Raw genomic sequence first — 22,241 nt, forward strand, 5'->3', positions numbered from 1 at the left:
AGCAGTACATGTGAAGGTACCTGCATATTTATTTGTGTCAGTGGGGAAAAAAAACCGTTGGCAAAATGATATTCAAAACTCAAACCTTTGCAGAAGAAGCTAAACTGACAGAGTACAACATTTGGGCCAGCACATTACATCTGAAATTTAGTCAATTATAGATAAGTACTCTGAGCAATCAAAACTGAATTGTAAATACTCTAAAATAGTTAATTGGATTAAACACTTTTGCAGCCATTCATAAGATGGGGTCGATGACAGATCAAGTGGGGGCCATCAGAGGAAGAAAACTCTTTGCACCTTGCACATCACCTTCTCAAGGACAGTTTAGCATGAACAAAAGAAGATGATATGTCTCTCATACAGCATCTACGAAGGGTATATTTCCTAACCTTGACTATACAAAGACTAGTACTAAATCCATGATCCAGGGAGATGCCAGCCGGGCCCACCTCCTGCCAAGGTCCACCACTGTGCACCAATCCAGTGCTTAATGGTGGAATGCAGAAAACATGGGACCCAAACGCACCAAAGAAAAAACTATGGCCACAGGGACTTGAGGCGGGGCAGGCCTTCTTAGCAAGGGGCTAATCTACTACTTGACTTACACATGGGATTTTGAAAGGAGGATCCTTGGGGATTTAAAAGTCAATTGAGTCACCTCCGTCCATCTACTGTGATAGAGGCAGCTAAGGTGAGAGTCTCAAGGCAGGCATAATAGGATTATGCTCTTCAGCACAAGGAGCTGCCCCGCTGTTCTTCCCACTTGACATCAGCTGCAAATAGCATGGACCCTTCTAGAAGCCTGGCTAAAGAGAAATCAGTCGCCAAGCCTCATTCTCACCTCCATGGGATGGGCTGTTATGGAGGGAGGAGGAAGATTCTGCTGGGAAAAGGAAGTGTTAGAATTTAGCTCTAAAATCCTAACACATTCAAATATGGATTTTGGAAGCAGATCTCTATGAGTTTAGGAAGAGTGTTTTTACATAATATCAATATGAAATCCATATTGATCAACTCCTTTTTTTTCAGGTGTAGTTAATTCTTTTTTAAAAAGTTTTTCTCATATTAATCAACTCTTACAGATTAAAAAAAAAGTGTTGCCTTTAGAATCTACACATCACATTACATTAAAAATAATTATATATTGTCCAAGAGTTAAAACATATGAGAAAGAACTCTGTCAGATCCCAATGCAGCATATTAAAAATGTGACAGCTCGTTCAAGACACCCTTTGGCCATTATAGGTAGTCTGAGGACCTGCAGCTAAGTGTGGGAGAAGGCAATGATGGCAACATTCAAGCCATTTTTGAAACCTACTCAACTTCCCGCTGTCGAACACCACTGAGCACTGACGGAAGCTCTCTTCTCCCCATGCTGCCCGCCTCCCGGCTCCTCTCTTCCTGCTTTCCTAAACATTTCTTCTCGGTGTCTTTTGTGATCTGTTGTTCTTTTGTTCACCTCTAAATTGTGCTGTGCTCCAACGTTCTGCCTTCAGCTCTGTTCTCATTTTGTTCTGCTTTCTCTCCCTTTGAAAAACCCCAACTTTCACCTGTATAACTCTGAGATCTAAACCTTCATCTCCAAACCGATGTCTTTCCTGAGCTCAGACAGCTTCCTGGCCGGCTCTTCCCAGACAACCCACAAGCTCCACAAGCTCCACAAGCTTACTGTCCAGGGTGCTCCCTCGTCATCACGGGGCAGATCTCAATGGACTTTTGCAGACTCATCTATCTTCCTTTCCTCTCTTCACACCTTCCTTCAGGGCTCTGTTCTCTGCTCCACCCATGCCCTACATCTCTCCATTCCTCAAAACGCTATGCTTTTTCATGTCTCCAAGACTTTTCACATGCTTCTCCTCTCTTTGCCTAGGATATTTTTTTTTCTGCTTCAAGCCCAGCTCAGATGTTATCTCTCTCAGGTAAAACTGGTTCTCCAACCTTTATTCTCCCATGGCACATGGCCTGCTACTGTGGTGATTACAACATACTGTGAGGAATGTTATTTGTTTAAATACCCATAACCCTACACTGCTCTTCTCAAGAAGTGCACAGGACACTGGATTGGAAGCAGAAACTGGATTTGCGCTCTACTGGTAAATCATGAACTTCCTAGGTGCCCAATTGGTCTAATGCCTTGTTTCTGCATTTCTAAAATGAGAACAATAAATAGGAATTTGGTAAAGGCCCAATGAGTTAATATACACGAAGCACTGATTCATTGGAAATATAGCACAAATGGAGGATGAAATTATTATCAGGGTGGATGTTCAATACAGTTTACCAGATGAGTGAAAACACTAGTTCTCACAATTCATGCTGAATTCAGGGTCTGTCCAAGGGACATATGGAAGCAACACCACAAACCAGTTCCTGTCTTGTGGCCTGAGAAAAATGGGGTTTAAGTTCTGTTATCCCTCCTATTCAAGGTCAAGTAAGACACGGTGGCCACGACACAACTCACTTTTGTCTTGGCAAAGAATTAATGGAGGGAGGAGACAGGATGAAAATGTTGAACCTTACCTCTTACTCCAAATCCTGTTAAGTGATAAAAAAAAAAAGAGACATATTTTCTAAAAGATCATGGATGTATTCATCCAGCTGTGAGGAAGAACTATCATCTTAGACCAGCTGAAGTTACTCAGTCAAGATCAGGGAGGACTTAGACAGAGGTGGTCTCCAAAGCCCATGTAGTATCTGTTAGGCTGGGCCCTTTTGTGGCCGGAGAGTTGTCTGCCATGCTCAAGGTCTGATGGAAAAGACACTTGAAAATCCAAAACAGCCCTGAAAACAGACAAACACCTCCACCACAAACCACAAGAGTACTATGGTTGACCAGAGATTTTAGGAATTCTTGGATGACCAAAAGCAGATCGGAATAAAATGTCTGAGAATAGCTGGAAGCAGCCACAGCTCAACTTAGATAAGAAAATCATTTTGGAAACAGCTCAAGTGCCCATCAGTAGATGAATGGATAAAAAAAGCTGTGGGATATTTACACTATGGAATTCTATGCAGCTATAAAAAAGAGGATCTCTTACCCTTTGGGACAGCATGGATGGGCCTGGGAAATATTATGCTCAGTGAAATGAACCAAACTGAGAAAGACAGATATCACATGATCTCACTTATTTGTGGAATCTAATGAACAAAATGAATCGACCAACAAAATAAGACCCGAAGCACGGAGGCATGGGACAGACTGACATACCTCGATGTGGGGTTGGGGGGACGAGAAGAGATAAACCAAAGAACTTATATACTTATATGCTTGGCCCATAGCCACAGGCAATAGAGTAGTGGAGACCTGCAGGGGATGGTAGGGGGTGGGAGGAGGGTGGGGGCGAGGTGGGAGGAGGGTGGGGGCGAGGTGGGGGGAGATATCTGTAATACTAGCAACAATTAAAAAGAAAAGGAAAGTCAGCACAGGAGGAAGACGACACTGCGGATCAGACAAGGGCAGGAGCGAGCGGGTCAGAGTGGCTCATCACAAGGTCAGCGGTCAGTCGGGGCCCTCCCCGCCCCTCACTGAGCAGTAGGCAGTGGCCGCGTTTACTGCCAGGCTAAAACTCGGACCTGCTCTCTAAGACGAAGGCACAGCCTGGAGCTCGGGAGAGAAGCAGAGCATGTGACAGCCACGGCCCTCCTGCCAGACACAGAGGAAGGGAAATCCTCCTTAGGTTCAGAACTCCTGGGAAGAAATCGGGGGGGGGGGCGGGGGGGAGTTTAGCCTGCATGCTTCCCCTCGTGCCCCTCATGAAGCAAAGGCTGCGGGAAATGTGGCCCCCAGCGCCTTCGGGGCCGGCTCCGCTGGGGGTGTGAGCACCACACCTGCCCAGAGACCCACATGGCAGCTTACTGTACCCCCTGGTGCTCACACCTCAATAATAACCCCTACAGAGAAATCAGGACTTCCCCGGGATGCCCTGGAGAAAGCCTTTTGAAACGGAATGGAACAGAGCTTAAAAACAGTGTAGTCTCTGAGTCCGAAATAACATTCAGAATGAAAGGGGAAAAAATAACCCTGAGGTCCAAAGTGGTCAAGTAATCACAGGGCAGGCCACTGTCCTTCGGCAATCCACCCAGGTAGCCATGAGCTTTTGGGTCCTGTTTACAGAAATGTTTAATGAGGTGAGAGAAGTCAGCACTGCAAGGTGTGAAGAGACTTACTCTAAAACGTGAGTCTATTCACAGTTAGCGGAGCAACAAAAGCATTCCTGAGAGGTTGGCTACCAGCAAACTCACTGTTGCCCGGGGCCTCAACATGTCATTAGAATTGAAAGCTGACCGAGGTCCCAGGGAAGAGGCCAGATGGAGCAAAAGCCAGTGTGACCAACTTGTGCCACTGAAGTGAATAAAAATGTGAGTCGCTCACCCCCCGCCCCCCACCCCCCATGGATCTTCATGTTGTGGCTGCAGTGACAGAGAACAGGCCCAGCAGCTCCTGCTCCGAGGCCACCAGCTCAGAGCTGCTGTGCCATCTAGTGTCTCAGGGGAGACTCGCCTCTCTGCTCTTGCATCTTCAGACAAAGGTTCTCATCTTGATCCACCCCCACCCTAAAAGAGCACCCGGTAAGTCTACAACTGTGCCTTCTCCATCACGATCACTGAACAAAGCCGTGCTTTCAAAGTGGGTTTCTCCTGGCAAACAGTGGCAGTAAGCACCTCTCCTGCTTTTGGTCTTTACGGAGATGGTGGGGAAAAAACGGAGGAGAGATCCTGCAAATCAGCCCTCAGCCTGTTCAGAGAGTAATGAAAGGGTCCCAAGGACTGAAGGCAATTTGGCTTTCAAGAGTCAGGGAACACTGTGCCTGGAGCAGGAGGAGGGATCGCCTAGGCACCTTCAGAGAGTAACCTGCGAGGCTAGGGGACTGAACTGACTCTCAGGCTGCTCTGAGTGGCAGCTGGCGAATGTACCCGGTCTTTACTCGTCCTTCTCCAGACGTCACAGGGAGAGAGATGAGGCATCCCTGCTTCTTCACAAGCCGGCATGGTGCCACATTGATGTGGATTTGTCAGATCCCGCTGTGGAAAGGCCTAGTTTCCGCAGGGGCCGCGTTCTGTCTAGTTACAGACACGGTAATAAACGGGGATGGATGGAGAAGCAGTCTGTGCATTAAAGGGTAGGAGGGCCCAGGTGACATTGGAAACTGCTGGTAAATACAGTTTTATCAAGGAATTATCAAGGTCAGAGACAGACACCCTCAATTCTTGGGATGTGGATAAAATGAAGGATTCATCCAGCCACCAAGTAGCACATTGACACGGCGCCTGGTAAAACATGCAGGTGAGAAAGCAGATAACCAGTTCTTCGAGACCTGCCGCCTTTAGACCTCTTCCCTGGTGCCCGGGGAAAAACCCAGAAAGTCAGTGCTGTCGATATCCGCGTAAGCCACAGTCAGGCTTAAAAATAAAGGAAAGGCCTCATCATATTTGTCTGGAGTTGAGAAAGCTTTATTGTATTGCAACACTCCACCTCAACTGACCTGATTCTCCTGGGTACAAGTCATTTCTCAAACGTGGATCATTTTCTAACACTCGTAAGGTCTTCTTGAGAACTCACCTTCTTCCCCTTCTCTGACTGGTAAATTTGGTTTCCCACTCACTTGTCTAACAAACCAGCAAATTGTTTTTCTTTTCTTCACCTCCTAGCCTTGCTTCTTAAGAGTTAGATCTTAGGTGGTAGAGCCATTCCAGGAATCTGGAGTAAGCTGACTTGGGCTCAGTTCCTGATTCAGCCACAAGTACCACTGTGTGATGTTAAGGAAGGTATTTGACATCTACTAAGCTCAATCTCTTCATTTGACAATTGTGGATAATAAGCCCTACTCAGTTCACAGAGTTATTTTGAGGTTCAAAGAGGTGATGTATGTAAGGTCACTATATACACTTGTGTGATTCATTTATTTTTCAATTTTTTTATTGATTTGAGAGAGAGAGGAAGGGAGAGGAAGAGAGAGAGAGAGAGAGAGAGAGAGAGAGAGAGAGAGAGAGAGAGAGAACCATCAATCGGTTGCCTCCTGCACCCCAACCAGGGATCCAACCCACAACCTGGGAATGTGCCCTGACCGGAAACCGAACCAGTGACCTTTTGGTGCATGGGATGATGCTCAACCAACTGAGCCACACCTGCAGGGCTCATTTATTAAGTGTTAGTTTTTATTTTAAATTCTGGCTAGTGGGTTGATGTTCATATTTTTCTATAGTAGATGGTACACTTGTACTCTGTTAGGGTCTATATGGTAGTCATTGAATAAGGTAAGAGTTGTCTGTAACAATTATTTTTAAATCAGATTTCTATGACATATATCCTCCCAAGTGCTCAAAGAATAAACCCAGGAGGCAATTTTGAACCATTTTTGGCCCAGGACTGGTGGTAGAGTACAGTAAAGAACACAGGTTCTGAGGTCAGACAGACCTGGACCAAATCCTGAGCTCACCACTTTTGGGATAAACACAAGCAAGTGACTTAACCTAAGCCTGTTTCCTAATCCATAAGATGGAGATAACATTAATTACCACCAAAGAGTTCTATTGAAAGAGCTGAATTAGGTAATTGTTGAACACAGTGTCTAGCACACCTGAGTTCAGCAAATGTTGGCTAATTAAATACAACACCCCTGTGAAGTTGGGAGAGGTTAAGTAGGTATTATTAAACTCATTTTATAGCTTAACAGCTTTGTAGTCTGGAGTTGGGTGATTTATTGGTAAATTAGTAAGATTAGAATCCAGGGCTCTTACACTGAGTATTTCTTTTACTATATTTAGCAGACTCGGGTCAAATGCATGTATTTCATATGGTGTCATTAATTTCTCAAAATATAATTGATTTTAGTCTCATAAAACTCAGTATCTGGCATCCTGTCTTTAGTCTAGACTCTGCCAACCCATTCTTCACAGACGGCAGAGAAACCCTCCTGCTGCAAAGCTGACCATTCCACATCCCTTTAAAACTCTTCGATGGTGCACCAAGTGGCTCTAAAATAATATCCAAGGTACATAGAGGGACAGCAGGCCCCCTTCAATCTGACCTCAGCCTACTCTCCAGCCACATTTCCCAGCACTCCGGGTCTGGGCCCTCCTTCAGTGTGAAGCAGCTTATTGTTCCCTGCTGGAGCTTCTGGACATCATTCTGCTCCCACACCAGGCTAGATCTTTCTTTGTTCCGGGAAAAGAGCACTAAAATATTGTTTTTTTGCTGCTGTCAAGAAGAAAGAGCTTGATAAAGTACAGGAAATATAGTCAACAATATTGTAATAACTATGTATGGTGCCCGGTGGATACTGGAAATATCGGAGAGAGAACACTTGTAAAGTATATGATTGTCTAACTGCTTTTCTGTACACCTGAAACTAATATAAAATAATATTGAATGTAAACTGTAATTGAAATATAAAATTAAAAAATAATAAGTAAAATTAAAGAAGAAAGGTTTGAGAATTAGTCTAAACATCCAACAATGAAAAACTGAATGCATTAAGGAATATTCAGAGGACAGATTACTATGTACCTATAAAAAAAATCCCATCTTTAGAGAATACTTAAGGTTTAAAGGAGAATGCCATGATATATTATTAGGTATAAAAAGTTAGGAATTGAAATATAACCAGAGGGATAATACCAAAATGTTAATAATAATTATTTTGAGGAGGTGGAATGCAGGTGTCATTTATTCTTCTTTAACTCTTTTAAGTTCCCAAAGTTTCTACAATAATCAGATTGACCTGGCCAACAAAAAGTCATTAAAATTTTTAGGTAATCTTATATTAAACCCTAAACTATAAATGGGCAGCTACATCCATCTATCCCTCTCCCAAATCTGAACCCTCATGGCGGCAATCCAACTGTTGGTTTCTTGGGCACATAAACAGGGAGGATAAGGGTCAATTGCTTTTATGGGGGAGAGGCAAACCCAACCCCAAGAAAGGGCCCCTTAATGCAATAATTTCTTCTGATAACTTCTATAAGATTTCACTACAGCACAGCAATCTTTCCAGGAAAAACAATGGTGATGTTTGTCATGCTGTGAAGGGAAAGATTCACAGTGAATTTCTTGTTTCATTAAGATTAGGCTCTTTCAGTCACACTTCTCTTTTCACCTGATTTGCATTTGAGAACGACCAGCCCAATTCCAATGTTTGGACTTTACAAGTTTGAACATACTCTTGGCATACCCCAACAAAAATCAAAACCCTAGGCACCACTGATTTTAGGCTTGCTAATCTGGGTTCCGCTGGTGAAACAAATTTCCCTATAATTATCAGGATTTCAAATTCCACGCCCTCAGAAACAGCTTGGACAAATAAAGGCCCTATTAAAATAGGCTCTGCTAACCAAGAGAAGATACACAGCCTCTCAAGCGCCCTCTAGAGCAAATGTGTGGAACAGCCCCCACTCCCATTTCCCCTCATCCCCTACCCCTGTATTTTTTCATGTCATTTTAAATTGTTTCCTTTCAACCTCATGCCCCATAGCATATGTTAGAAAATATTAATTTATTGCATGAAATCACTGTACTTAAGTTTCTGAATTTCCGATCCATTTGAAAGATTCCAGAATCTGCCAACCATTCTCTTGATATATATATAAAATAAAGAACCATTTTATATAATATATTTAATAAATAATAATAAATATATTAAATATTCATATTTTTTCTGCTCGGGTCTGACTTAATCTCTTTCTGAACTACTTAAGCTTCTAGGCTTTTAAGGAATTTCAAAATTGTAGACTTACCTAGAATTAGATTTGGGAAATGCCATCTACTTCATTTCTCTCCCACCGTTAGGCTAGATTCTCACCATTCTAAATAGTGGAGCATTATATTTTACTTTACTTGGAAGAAGAGGTTGTGGGGCTTGTACGGCAAGAGCCGTCTTTGTCCCCTTGAAGCCTCTTTGTGTCCAGCTGGCCTCAGTGTGTAACATTCTGCTGACCTGGTCACTCCACATCTTTTTGCCCATGGCCCCACCGTATCTGCTCAAAGTTAGCCAGAATGTATGTTTCTACTGGTAAAGGTCTCCCTTGTACTTATTTGCAGTAGGGTAACCTCATTTTTAGGCTTGTAAACAAAGCAAAATCAAAACAATATGCCCTGGGAGTTCATTTTAGGTTTGATGGCCCTGTCTGTGAGCTGCAACAGCAGCACCGTCAAACTGTCACTGTTCCATGGCACTTGCCCCCAAATGCCACCCAGGTCTGCACCTGTGAAACCAGGATGGGCATTGTGCGTCACTCTGCCTGCCACCACACAAAAAGCTAATTTCACATTTCGAATGTATGTGTGTTTTTTCAATACCAATAGCAACAAGAGTGTGCCAAAAAAATTTCCCCTGAAGCTCTATTCTGTTTTTAAACTACAGAACGTTCTTTCATACTTTGACAGATAAAATGCTGCAGTTAATGTAATAAACAGAGAATTTTTCTAAGTAGCCTGTCAAAACAAGTGACACTTTTTTTTTTTTTTGCTAGCAAGTCTCAGATTCAGAACAATAGGAAGTACCTTTCAAAGCAACATCTTCATTATACAATCAAATTCTCCAAGTAATCTTCTCATCAAAGAATATTGTGTTACTTCTTTCCCAGTAATTATCAGAGTTCGGCAACCTCTCTGGCAGTGGTGATGGTTATAAAATGCAGCTGTGCTGAGTTAAAAACTGGAGGGTCCTGCTCCGGTCCATATGGAGCCAATGCCTCTGACGCCTCCACATTCCTGAACAACGGGGCAGTCTGGGCAGTAAAAGGGCAACATTTCTAGGACCTAAGAACACACAGCAGTTTCCTGGACCCCAGGGCTCAGCAGATCTCTGCAAGGACAGCAGTGATACAGGCACTCCTTGATCAACTAAGCTTATTTTCTTTCCACTTAAATAAAACAAGGCAGAAGCTCCCAAGGTTATCAGATGTTTAAAAAATGGTGTGTGGGGGTAAAGTTTGAAAGTCTGTCTCATTAAGTGAGATTCCTTCTTTTGCAGTTTCCAATCTCTTGGGGCTTTCTTTGCAATAGAAGGAAAACCCAAAAATACAGACTCATAAGAGGAACTACCAACCCAATGCTAATGTTTGGAGTTTCGTAAAATCTGGGAAGGTGGGAAAATCCCAAGTGCACCCAAAATAATGCATCTTGGAATTCTGGTGAAACCTGCACCTTCACAGCCAGTGATAAGCTGGAAAATGGCAATCTCTGGAATGTAATTTTCTCTGAAGAACCTTTGGGCTGCCAAGGATCATGCAATTCAAGGGAGAAGTAGAGAAGTAAAGAAGCATGAGAACAGAATCCCATTTCTAAGGGCGACTCATAGGCTCTCGTGAGGGTGAATCAAACAATTAGCATGAATGTTTCTAGCAGGTGCCTAGCACATAGCAGGCACTCAATAAATGTTTGTTGCATCTGAATCTAATTTAGGAGTGCCTCTCCCATTGGATTATAAACTCCCCAAGGGCAGGAACCATTTTATTACTTTTTTAAAAACCTCTTTGGTGCATACTTAAAAATCATTGTAAATAGAATGACATTTCTGCCTCCCTTGAAGAGCTCAGGGAACTTCAGCTGTGACTGTATATTCATGGGGATGAGGCGTTTTCAAACTTCCACACCAGGTTAAGTCCCTCTCTCCATATTATATTCTATTAACACAGTACATTTCCCTTTGTGCTTCATAATGCAGCTGTGATAAAAGGATTAAGGTCTGTCTCCTGCACTAGGAGAAAGCTCCGGGGAAGGAGGTACAACCCCCTTGTTCAATGCTGCAGCCTTAGCGATTGACATAGTATCTAGGACAAAAAAGGTGTTCAATAAACATTGGTTGAATGAAAAAATGAACGAATAAAAACCAAATATTTTTGTCTTTAAGAAACTCACAGTTGACAGCAATGCTTTTCAACAGGGGCATTATTTCCAGGACAGCTCCTTGTTTTGTAGGGTTCTAGGTTATTGAGGTGTGCTTAGCATCCCTCTGTCCTAGCCGCTGGCCAATGAATGCCAGCAGTGTGCCTCTCATGCACTGAGACAACCAAACATCCTCCCATATTTCTAATGCCCCTCAAATTCACAACCACATGGTGTTGGCTTGAGTGAAAGTGACACCAAAAACAGCAAAAAGGGGCTGGAGCCAGGAAATGATGAAGGCCAATGGGAAAAGGGAGTGTGGGAAAGAGAGAGAGGAAGCAGTCTGACAGGAAAGAAAGCATAGTTTATTTATTTTTTAAAAATATATTTTTATTGATTTCAGAGAGGAAAGGAGAGGGGAAAGAGAATACAAACATCAATGATGAGAGAGAATCATTGATTGGCTGCCTCCTGCACACCCCCTACTGGGGATCGAGCCAGCAACCCTGGTATGTGCCCTTGATTGGAATCAAACCCAGAATGCTTCAGTCCGCAGGTCGATACTCTATCCACTGAGCCAAACCAGCTAGTGCAAAAGCATGGTTTAGAATGATGGTGCTCATGAGTTCTCCAAGCCCTGGGACTCTCTTGTCTCCCCTCAGCAACCAACCCCTGTGATCCTTCAGGGCAGACAAAGCAAGGCCTGGGAAGGTTTCTTGGATGCTCCTTATGTTGAGGGCTATGAAACTCTGCCTTTTTGTTTAATATTTAGGATTTAGTAAAATTTTTGTTTGAAGAAATAAAATTCTGAGGCAAAAAAACAAAAACAAAAACAACAACAACAACAACCCCAAAACACACAAAAAACAACCCAACAATTTGTTATTGTTGTTTGAGGCCAAAGGAACTAAAAACCATGGTTTTAGAGTTAAAGATGATGGTGCCAACTGGGAGGAGGGAAGGCCGTTAAACACATGGTAGGGGAAATTAAGAGCCAAGAGGAAGTTTTGACAAAGGGGACACGGTGTGATAGAAATGAAGTTGCTGGAAAGCCTGGTGCAGCGCTGAGGAAGGGCGAGTGGAAGGGGACAAATCCTGGGCACAGGACATAAAGGAGAGGGAGAGGCTTTGTGAGTTGGTGTGAGGGGCGGACACTGGTCTGAGGGACACCTCACTTTTGGAAAGTGCCCAGGGGACACGTAAGACATGTAAGGTCCAACCCTCTCACCGAGACCCGCTCATCATCGGAGGTCAGCCAAGCCAGTGACTCAGAGCTGACATCCACAGCTGGCCGGCACCGGTTGCCGGGTGGAGAACAATTTCATTTCCAGCAGAAAAGCATAAGCCTGTGCGAGGTTTCTGAACTGAGTGCCCAGCCATCTCTTGCTGAAAAGGTTGCCCTGAGACTGGGGCTGTGGCATCCGCTGCTGTGTGCCCCATGCCAAATCGGAGAGCTCCCTGAACAGAAGAGGGGCTTGGTCCTTTCTTTCGGAATTGATCCGATTAAAAGGCTGAAGTCCTCAACTGCAGCTGCTGGGCTGTGCCTGGAGTAAGGTGGGTTTCAGCCGAGATGGGAGGAGAGAGCAACTCACTGGCTGAACGGGGACCTCGAAGCGGTGATGAGCAGTGAGGTTCTCTTTAGTATGTGTTTACGTTAAAGAGCAGAGGTTTGGAGCAGGGTGAAAGGATGTGCTGAATAAATGAATGAATGAATGAATGAATGAACGAATACAAGCACAGGCATAAGGCCTGTGGCTCTGACAGCCACTGCCTTACTGCGTTAGGAAGAATGGGGCTGTGGTGGTCTGGCATCGAAGCAGAGCCGTTGGTCACTGAGCAAAGCTTGGTTAAGAGGTGGACTCAGTTTTGAAGCCAACCGCTAAAACATCTCTCTATTTTTAACTCATGCAAAAGGGAAATGAAGTTACCTGGCTCAAAAACAAAACAGAAAAGAGACCAACTGCTGTGTCACCCTCCCGAGTCTCTCCTTTGACCCTGGGTGAGGCCAGGACTCTGGAAAGCAGCCTCTCCTCTCCCCTGCCCAGGTGTGCCGCCTGGCCTGGCCACGCGCGGCCAGTGGGCGCCGTGCTCTTACTCACGATTTGCGGAGGATCATCCTCATGTGGGCGTCGGGGCCCATCTGGGACAGCAGCAGCATGGTGTCCTGCAGCTCCTCGTCACACTCCTTCTTCTCCTCCTCCGTCGGCAAAGGCGCGTCCTCGTGCTCATCATCCAGGAAGCGATAAAATAAATACTTGTCTTGGAAATGATGCTCCTGGTCCACTGTGGGAAGCATGGAGGCAAGTGTCAGCTGTCGCACCTCTGCCTCCCGCCCCCGCGCTGTCAGGCCAGACAGCCGAGTGGAAGCAAAGGGTGAGACTCTGCAACCTTCTCCCTCCGCTGGCCTAGGGCTGTGCAGCTGGAAGGCGTGACCTCGGGCTGCTGTGAGGCCCCACACGGCTCCCTCCGACCCGCCCACCTCCTGGGCCGCCCCAGGACTCTCCCAAGGCGACCTGCCAGCTTGTCTGAGATGAGCAAAAATTGCTGTGCGGACATTTTCTAGCATGCGGGACTAGGTCCCACACAGGAAAATTATCAGCTGCCAGATCTTGCTCTAAACTGGTTTTTGAAAGTACAGACTTAAAAAAAAACCAACACAAAAAAATCTAATTTGTCAGGATCAGAATTCATGTTTTCCTTTTGTACTGTTTATAAACTGTCTGCACTTAAAAATATCGGAGTAAAATTGTTTGAACAAAGGTGACTAGACCAAGCTTCTAGGTCACATACACCTAGAAGGATCTTACAGTGATTTCCTTTCAGTTGTGATTTTTAAACGTGTCCCTCCCCCCGCCCCCTCCGGCTTGTTCTTTCTAAACATAAAGATTTCAATCTGGGAAGGACCAGGTCAGGGGACTTGGCTCAGAATGCCTCACCTAGATGTCTTAAAGCGCTTACGGCCCCTTTCAGGTTAGATAACAGGAAGTGGAAGATCACTGCTGCTTCAAACGTGATCCCGGAACAGCAGCGTGGGGGCCTGTAGGAAATGCAGACTCTGGGGACCAGCCCAGACCCACCGCAGCAGAATCGGCATTTTAACAGGAGTCCCAGGTGGCCTGTATGTACTGTAAAGTCTGAGAACTCTGGCAAGACCATCAGTAGAGTCCCAGATGCTGGTAAGTTAAATGAATGACTGTAATAGTTTGTCAGTTTGGAAGAGTGGTCTGCACACAAGAGACATGAGCAGTTCGACCACAGTCACACTCCAGCCCTGAACAGCGGCTATCAGCGCAGTCCCGGCTTTATATATGGTCCTCCTGTGGGCAAAAAACTGGCTCCCCCAGATAACGCCCTGCTTAAAAGGCAGCTTCTGAATTCATTACTTTCTCCCATGGCATCAGCCCAGCCACACATTTCACCGCTCTCCATCCTGCCCCTGCACCAGGACTGTTGTGCGGTGCTCAGAGTATAATCACACCGCCAATGAACCATGAACGCAAACTAATAAACATAATTGGAACTGATGCGCTCGGGTTGCAATTTCCTTTTCCTTCATACCGTCTCCCAGGTTAGGAGGGTACCGTGGTGGAACACAGCAATCAACAGCATCCACTCGCTCCATCTGTCCTGCTAAATGAAGATGCTAGCTCGGCGGGTCCCTCAAGGGATCATAATTCTCTCTTGCCCGTTTGGGAGTTCAGCAACAGCTTAGCCAGGGAAATGCACTTAGCATGTCCTGAGGGTTTTCCAGGGGCTGTGGCTCCTCTTACCGTGGTTGAGAACACCGTCTTCCACCAGGACTTGCCACATGCCGACGGCTTGAGTGCGGGAGTGAACACAGGGCGTCTGCTGCAGCATCCAGTCCACCAGCTCGGTCCCCACACAGCATTGTCTAAGGGGAGGTGGACACAAAGGATGGGCGATCACCCCTTGTAGATGAAGATGTCTCTCTTGAGAGGAGAGCCTCCAAAGAGCTTACTGCTCTCCCACCATAAGAGGTCTCACTACAAACACAGCACCACACGGTGTGGCCTCGGGTTCTCAAACTCTTGTACAAGCCAATAAAACTACTCAGCTCGCTCGTGAGAGAACCTTCTAAGCCAGGCTGCCTCAACAAACAGCATTACAAGTTGCAGCGCCGGGGAGACTGAAGGGCTGCAGACAGGGAGCGTTATCTGTCAAGCTCAAGATCGCGGGGCCAGATACTCTCTGATCTTGCACCTGTCCCAGGAAATCTCAGGGTACGATGAAGGCAAAGCAAAATTCTGGCTTCCTTCACCCGAGCCTGTGAGGAATGAGTTAATGCTTGTGAAGCACTTGGAGATGCCCCGGAAGGCGCTGTGGAAGAGCCAAATCATACAGCACTTTATGTTTTCAAGTAATGCTACCGATCTTCCTCAGAGGGGTGTTGGGAGAAACAAGCAATTAGCGATGCAAACCTCTCAGAAGTAAGTTCCATGGAATGAGGATCAGCACTTCTTTCTACAGAGCCTGTCGTCTCAAGGGCTCCAAATGCTCTCTGTATAGTCACACATTCATCCCTAAGATGCCCCGCGGCGGCAAGTTGGCCAGGATGGGCAAACTACATGCCTTAGTCAGGAAACAGGTAAGCACACGCACACACATTAGGAAACACTAAAACCTTCAGTGGGACGACAGAGAAAGGCAGGTGTCCAGGGTGTGATGGTACAAGGGAGGAAATGGAATCTGTAAGTTCTACGGATGAATCCCAAGGGACAGTGCAACAGGCAGGAGTCACAGAGCAGCCGGCTGCCTGCAGCTGGGGCTGAGTCACTGGTGGCCTCCCTCCCGTGCTAAGGATGCCACCAGCTCCTGGGGCACGGGCTGAGCCTGGGCCAAGCTCAGGGAGCTCCTCTTTAGTCTCCATGGAGGAGGTTTTCGGTGCCATGGCACTTTAGGAAGAGGCTTAGCCTGGGAGGACCAGGTCTGCGACTTATTAGCTATATGACTGTGGCTATATGGTTTCAACTGTCTGGTTCTCCATCTCCTCATCTATAAAAGAAAGGAGGAGAAAACGATGGCTTCTACAGCCATTTTCAGTTCTAGTATTCTAGGAACTGAAAGTTATCAGAGCTCCTGGGATGCCCTGATTCAAGTCTGACCCTGAAATATTTCACCAGGAGGATGTGCTGAGAAGGCCATTAGGTCTCCAGGCCTCCTGTGATTACAGGCTATACCCACACACTGGAGTTGCAATGGGCAAGGAGGAGCCTAGTTACTATTCATTCTGAACCAAACAGATGATCTGTCAAAATAGTCCTCTTCTAATTTGAGAATTCAGCAATGAGCAGAGTCTTGTAAAGGTATAGAAAAATCAATCTCCTGTGGTTTTTAATTCAATGATTACCTTTACTAAAAAGAGCACATGGAATTGAGATGATCCCAGATCACCTTGGCCCTGAATCCCGCCATGAGAATGCAGAACAAAGACATCCAGCTGTGCCACCTGTCACCGGGTTTCCTCCTGTTAATGATCCTTACCCACTTTAGAATTGACAGCAGATCACTAGTAGAGTGATCATTAGGGATGATACTGCATCTGGGGAGACATCAACCCGCTAATACTGCAGCAATGACATAATGGCTATAATGAGGTGAGGAGCAGGAGGGAGGGTGAGGATGGAACTGGAAACAAGATCTGGGACAAGGAACTCAAACTGTGCTGCAGAAAAGAGAAATCATGCCTTTGGCTTTCAGTTGCATCATGGGTCATTACCAACAGATCATTAATTTATGTCACAGGGTGTGGAATAGACATAACACCTATATTTCAGGGGTTTAAAATCTTACTACTATGGAGCAAGGATGCAATTATAGTTTCTGACTTCTAGTTTCCATTATTTTTCACCAAAGATGACATATTTTAATGGAATTTCCCTAACACAAGTCAACACTTGGGAAAACAGAATCACATCTTAAATTAAGGGAAAACCTCACAAAATTTTAAAAAGAAAAAGGTCCTTCAGCCATATGAGATCTTAAAATCCACTTAATGAATGAAAGAGGTTAAGTTCTCTCTGGGTCATATGATCACAATTTCTTTTTAACCTTTACTTCCCTTAAAATTATAGTAGTGTGTGGGGACCACAGACTCCCAACAAATGAGCTTCCAGGATTGGAGGAGAGGCTTCCAAATGTCATCCAAAATGGTAAATATCAACATTAAAAGGTTACGTGCACAATCTGTCTAAAGAGATGGAATGTATAGTAAGAGGAACATGCTACTGATAAGACGAAAGCGTTTCTCAAATCCCATCTCATTTCAAAAATTCTAAATGTAATAAACTATCCATTTTGGTCTTGTAACCATATTGGGATCTAATATAAATGAACAAACAAAACAGAAAACAGACTGATGGTTGCCAGAGGGGAGGGTGGTTAGGGGCCTGGGTGAAAAAGGTGAAGGGATTGAGAACTACAGATGAGTAGTTACAAAACAGTCATGGGGATGTAAAGTACAACACAGGGAATATAGTCAATAATGTAATAACTACGTATGGTGCCAGGTGGGTACTGGAAATATCAAGGGAAACACTGTAAAAGAGATGATTGTCTAACCACTATGCTGTACACCTGAAACTAATACAAAATAATATTGAACATAAACTATAATTGAAAATAAAAGTTAATGAATGAATAAATAAAACATTTATGACAAATGCAAGGAGAAGTGTGTTAGTGTGTGGAGTGGAGAAAAAGTGATCCAAGAGGAAGAATTTACAATGTTTTTCCATCTCTGTCCCTGGGAAAGAGACTGGATCTTTAGGCTCATATAGTCAAAGGTTTTCTATAGGGTGCACCAGGTATAATTTCACAGGTTTTATCAGAGTTGATCGTCACTAGAAAGATACATACCCTTCACGGTGACTTTAAAATGTGTTTTCTAGCTCTTCTCTGTGTCCTATGAATTTGGTTCATGTGAATCAAATGGGTTTTGACTCATATCAAGTCTGATGGGTTCTGAGGTCATGTCTCAGCTAAATGGGAAAGTGAGTCTGACCGGCTGGTGGAAGAGGCCTGTGAGTCTGAATGACGGGTGCAGGCAGAGAGCATGAAGGCTTGTGTGCCATATACAGGCCATTCTGAGTCCTAAACCCTTACTGAGCGGATAAAATCAAGAGTAAAAGATTAGACATAAGTTCTTATTTGACCCACCATGGCTCAGTCAGCCCAGAAGGTTTCACTAAATCATGCAGCTCTAGTCTTTATTACTTTTTAATTCCAGTGACAGCTACAATGAGTCCTTAATTCTATACAATTACAGCTGTGACAGTGTTGTATAGCCTACTATATGCATAATAGAATAAAATCTATATTTGCTTTCTAAGTAAAATCTGTAAAGGACATTGTATATACTTTTCATTCCTGTACCTGTAGGGCTTGTAACACAATAGTGCCTGGTGGCCAGAAGGTGCTTATGAACTTGTGGAATGAATAAAAGATAGAATGAACAGATCACTGAACAAACCTTGGTTTAAATCTTGACTCTGTCACTCATTAGATTTATGACTTGGACAAGAAAAATTAATCTCTTGGAGCCTCAGTTTTATCACCTGAAAAATGGTCATACACCTACCTAGCACATTAAGGTGAGGATAAAATGAGATAATGTATAGAACATGACCTGGTACAGGGCTTCAAGCATAAATAAATGCTTAGTAAATATTAGTCGAATCTTATCTAAATATAGTAGTTTTCCTAAAAGATACTAGTAAACAGAAATACAAACGTTTTATTCTCTTTGTTTATCACAATTAAACCAATGCCCAAGCAAATTAGTTCAGGAGTAACTGCTGGGAATATTAAGAATAATTAAAGTTATGCGGGATCCAAAACAACTTAGATCTTTCAGAACGGGGAGGATTATAAAACATGCTGCCTATGAATGAAAAACCTGTTTCTATTTCACTAAACATGAACCGGAGGGGCTCGCAGCCTTTAGAATTACTGCACATACCTGTATGTCTTTAGGTGATATTTTCTATCTCTTATCATGTGAGGTGCTCGAGAGAGAATGGTGTTTCGTAAAATTTTTCCAGCCCTGAGGATCTTCTCTGAAGGGACCTGGGTTTTAATCAGGTGGAAGGAGGGGGAGAGAAAGAAGGAGAGTTTATAGGAGCAAAACAAACCAGACAAATCCTTAAATCACTTTCCAATCTGACTCTGGCTTGAAAAATACAACTCATTCATACATGTACATTGTTCATGTGTATGACTGCTTTATGTTGAGAACCAAGACACAGTGAATATGTATCATCTCTGCAGAATGTATCTGAGGTTGCCTGATGGGATGCTCTGACATATGGACCACTCCAGTGGTTACTGATGGCTCATCAACCCACCTACGTCCCATTACCTTGGTAATGGTGTTAGCAGGACGAAGAGGAACGTGAGGTTCAATGAGAGGTGTCTGAAAAATAAAACGTTAAAGCAAAAGAAAATTAAACAAAAAGTTCACTAAAGAAAATTATGGGTTGGGGATAGAAACATCCATTTTTATAAAACTCAAAATAGAATAGAAAACAAACAAACAAACACAAGAGCTAAAATCTGCCTACAGAACTTGAATGCACAGGCATTCAAAGGGCAAAATTAGACCATTCAATTTGCCAAAATTTAAATATAAATTTATTAGAAATGAAGGAAACAAACAGGAATGATTAGATGTTTGTATGCTTAATGAGAGGGGAATTGATATCTACTCAAAGCATAAAAACATCAGAGCAGAGGCAAAAGCAAAGCAAGGAAAACATAAATACAGATCAAAATGACCTATCTCAGGGGCCAGGGATAAAGTATTGACTTAGGATGGAAATGAGTGATTCCATCCTCTGTCATGTAGTAAAGATTCTTTTTCTGTGATTTGTATTTTTAGGAAAAAGTCTTAATTTTTAAAATAATACTTCTTGGTGGTTGTATGCATTCAAGTTCCCCACTGGGGCAGCTCGTGTACCTTCCCTTTCATTTCCAAGGCTAGTGCACAGTTTTCAGAATTCTGTGGCTGCCACAACAGCTCCAGGATCTAGATAAAGCTTCTCTCCTTATCCACGTTCTTCAGATGAAGAAAGCTGAAGAATTGACTTGCCACACACTGAGTCCTCTAGTTCTATTAAAATCCCCTCTACTTCTGTGAAATGTCTCGTAATGACATTTCCAAAAGGAGGAGAAAGATAGATTCAGTGACAGGTGCTGGTAGAAACATCAATGCCACACTGTTTATGTCACTTCCAGAAGGTAAAAGCTGGCAGGTTTATTTATGGGTTGCGGTAGGCAAAATAATGGTTCCCCCAAAAGATGTCATGGCCGCATCCCCAGGGCTTGTGAGCATATTGGGACTCTATAGAGGTGATTAACTTAAGGATCCAAGTGGGAGATTAGCCTGGTGTTTTCAGGCGGGTCCAATGTTACCATAGGGATCCTTAAAAGGTGGAGGAGGGAGGCAGAAGAGTTAGAACCAGAGTGATAGCAGAGTGTGTAGGCCTCGGCCCAATTCAGCTAGCTTTGCAGATGGAAGAGGCCAAGAGCCAAGGAATGAGGGCAACCTCTAGAAGATGGAAAAGGCAAAACAATAAATGGATTCCCCCCCCGCCCCCCCACCAGAGCCTCCAAAGGAACTGACCTGCTGACAACTTGATTTTAGCTCCATGAGACCCATTTCAGACTTCTACACTATAGCACTGGAAGGTTATTAATTTGTGCTGTTTTAAGCCAATAAGCTTGCAGCAATTTGTTATCGCACTCACAGAAAACTAATACAGAGATGATTATACTTCACATTAAAAGCCCTACATTTTGCAAACAGAAGCCACATTACATTGAAAATAAATTGTTAGGTTTTCACTCTAATCCTTATTTTATATGGGATTATATAAGTATAATTGGGGGAATGAAAATAAATATTAATTTTAAATACTTTAGGTATCTAATACAAATAGACATGTATAAACACATGCCTATCATTTTGTCAATGATACATTTCAGGTGCATTGATGCTTTTAATATAATAGCATTAAGGAAAAAGTGGAAAAGACTCTTAAAGCTTTAAGAAAACAATAGATGAGACAGATTTATTTAGTATGACTGAAATCTCACTGAACGTTTTTCATCACCTCGCTGACATCCAGGAAACTTTTTTCCCCTCTTGAAATCACTAGAGCGCAGGTGTCAAGCAATATTATAGTATTTTAGCAGCATGCTGTTTACAACCGGCATAGACCAAGGCATGTCAGCCTGGTCCCATTCAATAGCAGCTTTAAACAGAGACCAACTTTGCCCTAAAATAACCCATGCTCCCTTACGATAGACCTTTCAGTGGGAGAGGGGCCATGAGCTTATGGAGTGCCTGTGTTTGTACCACCTCCGCCAAGAAGACAGACAGAATTCTGTGGTGCCAAGTCTCAACCAAATATTCAAAAGTGCCAGACCAGCAGGCACCAGGACTCTGGAACTGTGTGCAGTTAAAACATGATTGTTTCTGAGCTGTGAGTTCCCAGTACTCATGCCTCCTGCATCTTTACATTACACAGATGGGTTTATACGCCTAGGACTGTGCCTGGTTATGTATCCAAGTAGTAGAAGCCTCTGGTTAGCCCTGAAAATAGTCATAGAAACCTATTTCTTCTTCCTGTCTTGAAAGAAAGAGGTGCAGGTATATGCGAGAGTGGATGGATGTGGGATTAACTTCTGAGGCAATCTTTTCTTTCCTGTATAAAAAGCTACTTTCCTTGGCACTAGGTCTTTGAGAGGCTGGCTGAGATAGAGATTGAGAAGATGCCCGCGCTTGAGGATTACTGAATGGATGTTTATTCTCCAGTAGGTGCAATGAAACATTATTTGAAAATTGCATCTTTTTTGTTTGTTTCTACAGAAGTGGCTCTATTTTAACAAAATGCTAAGAAGTGGTCCTTAGGTTAGTTTATTTTGATGGGTATTTCCCTTGGAGTCCTGAAAAGGAAGTATTACAAAAGCAGGGGGAAGCATCAGCTTCAACCAGAATTGTTCCTTTGATTTGCAGCTTCTAAAAGGGTAAAATGTCCACAAGGTTGTCTTTTAGCTAAATGATCCTAGTTCCAATTCCAGGACCAGGAGGCTATTTAATCTGTTGAAAGGCGGCATTCTTAGAAACTTCCTGGCTGGAAGGTTTTAAGTTTCGGGGCAACATAATGAATGGATGCTTTTGAGAAGGCTCAGTCCCTTTATTTAAACAAAACCTCCAAGGAACACATGCAGGGTGAAAGCGGGGGAAGTTTTATTTTGGGGGAATAAACAATTTGTCTTTGAAAAGGGACACTAGATTCAGGAAGGCAAGCTCCTATGTTCTAAGAACTCTATTGGTTCCCAGCAGCCACCTGTTGTAAGATAGAGGGCATTAGTGACAGGTAGGCCAGGTCCC

At 43.7% G+C, this 22,241-nt stretch overlaps 1 protein-coding gene across 11 annotated transcripts in view; it reads right to left on the reverse strand.

Annotated features, from left to right (window-relative positions):
- Window positions 1-22,241, reverse strand: part of RAPGEF4 (Rap guanine nucleotide exchange factor 4) — a 269,856-nt gene that overhangs the window by 71,321 nt on the left and 176,294 nt on the right. For 10 of the 11 annotated variants that reach the window (XM_079782132.1, XM_079782138.1, XM_079782137.1 and 7 more), the window contains 4 exons: window positions 19,206-19,259; window positions 18,807-18,913; window positions 14,599-14,720; window positions 12,928-13,111 (listed from right to left, as the gene is read on the reverse strand). In XM_079782132.1, the coding sequence (XP_079638258.1) occupies window positions 12,928-13,111; window positions 14,599-14,720; window positions 18,807-18,913; window positions 19,206-19,259 (467 nt within the window). The remainder of the gene's footprint in view (window positions 1-12,927; window positions 13,112-14,598; window positions 14,721-18,806; window positions 18,914-19,205; window positions 19,260-22,241) is intronic. The other variant, XM_079782134.1, reaches the window with a different exon arrangement.

This window comes from Cnephaeus nilssonii, assembly GCF_951640355.1.
Source record: "Cnephaeus nilssonii genome assembly, chromosome: 10".
NCBI classification, from domain to species: Eukaryota; Metazoa; Chordata; class Mammalia; order Chiroptera; family Vespertilionidae; genus Cnephaeus; species Cnephaeus nilssonii.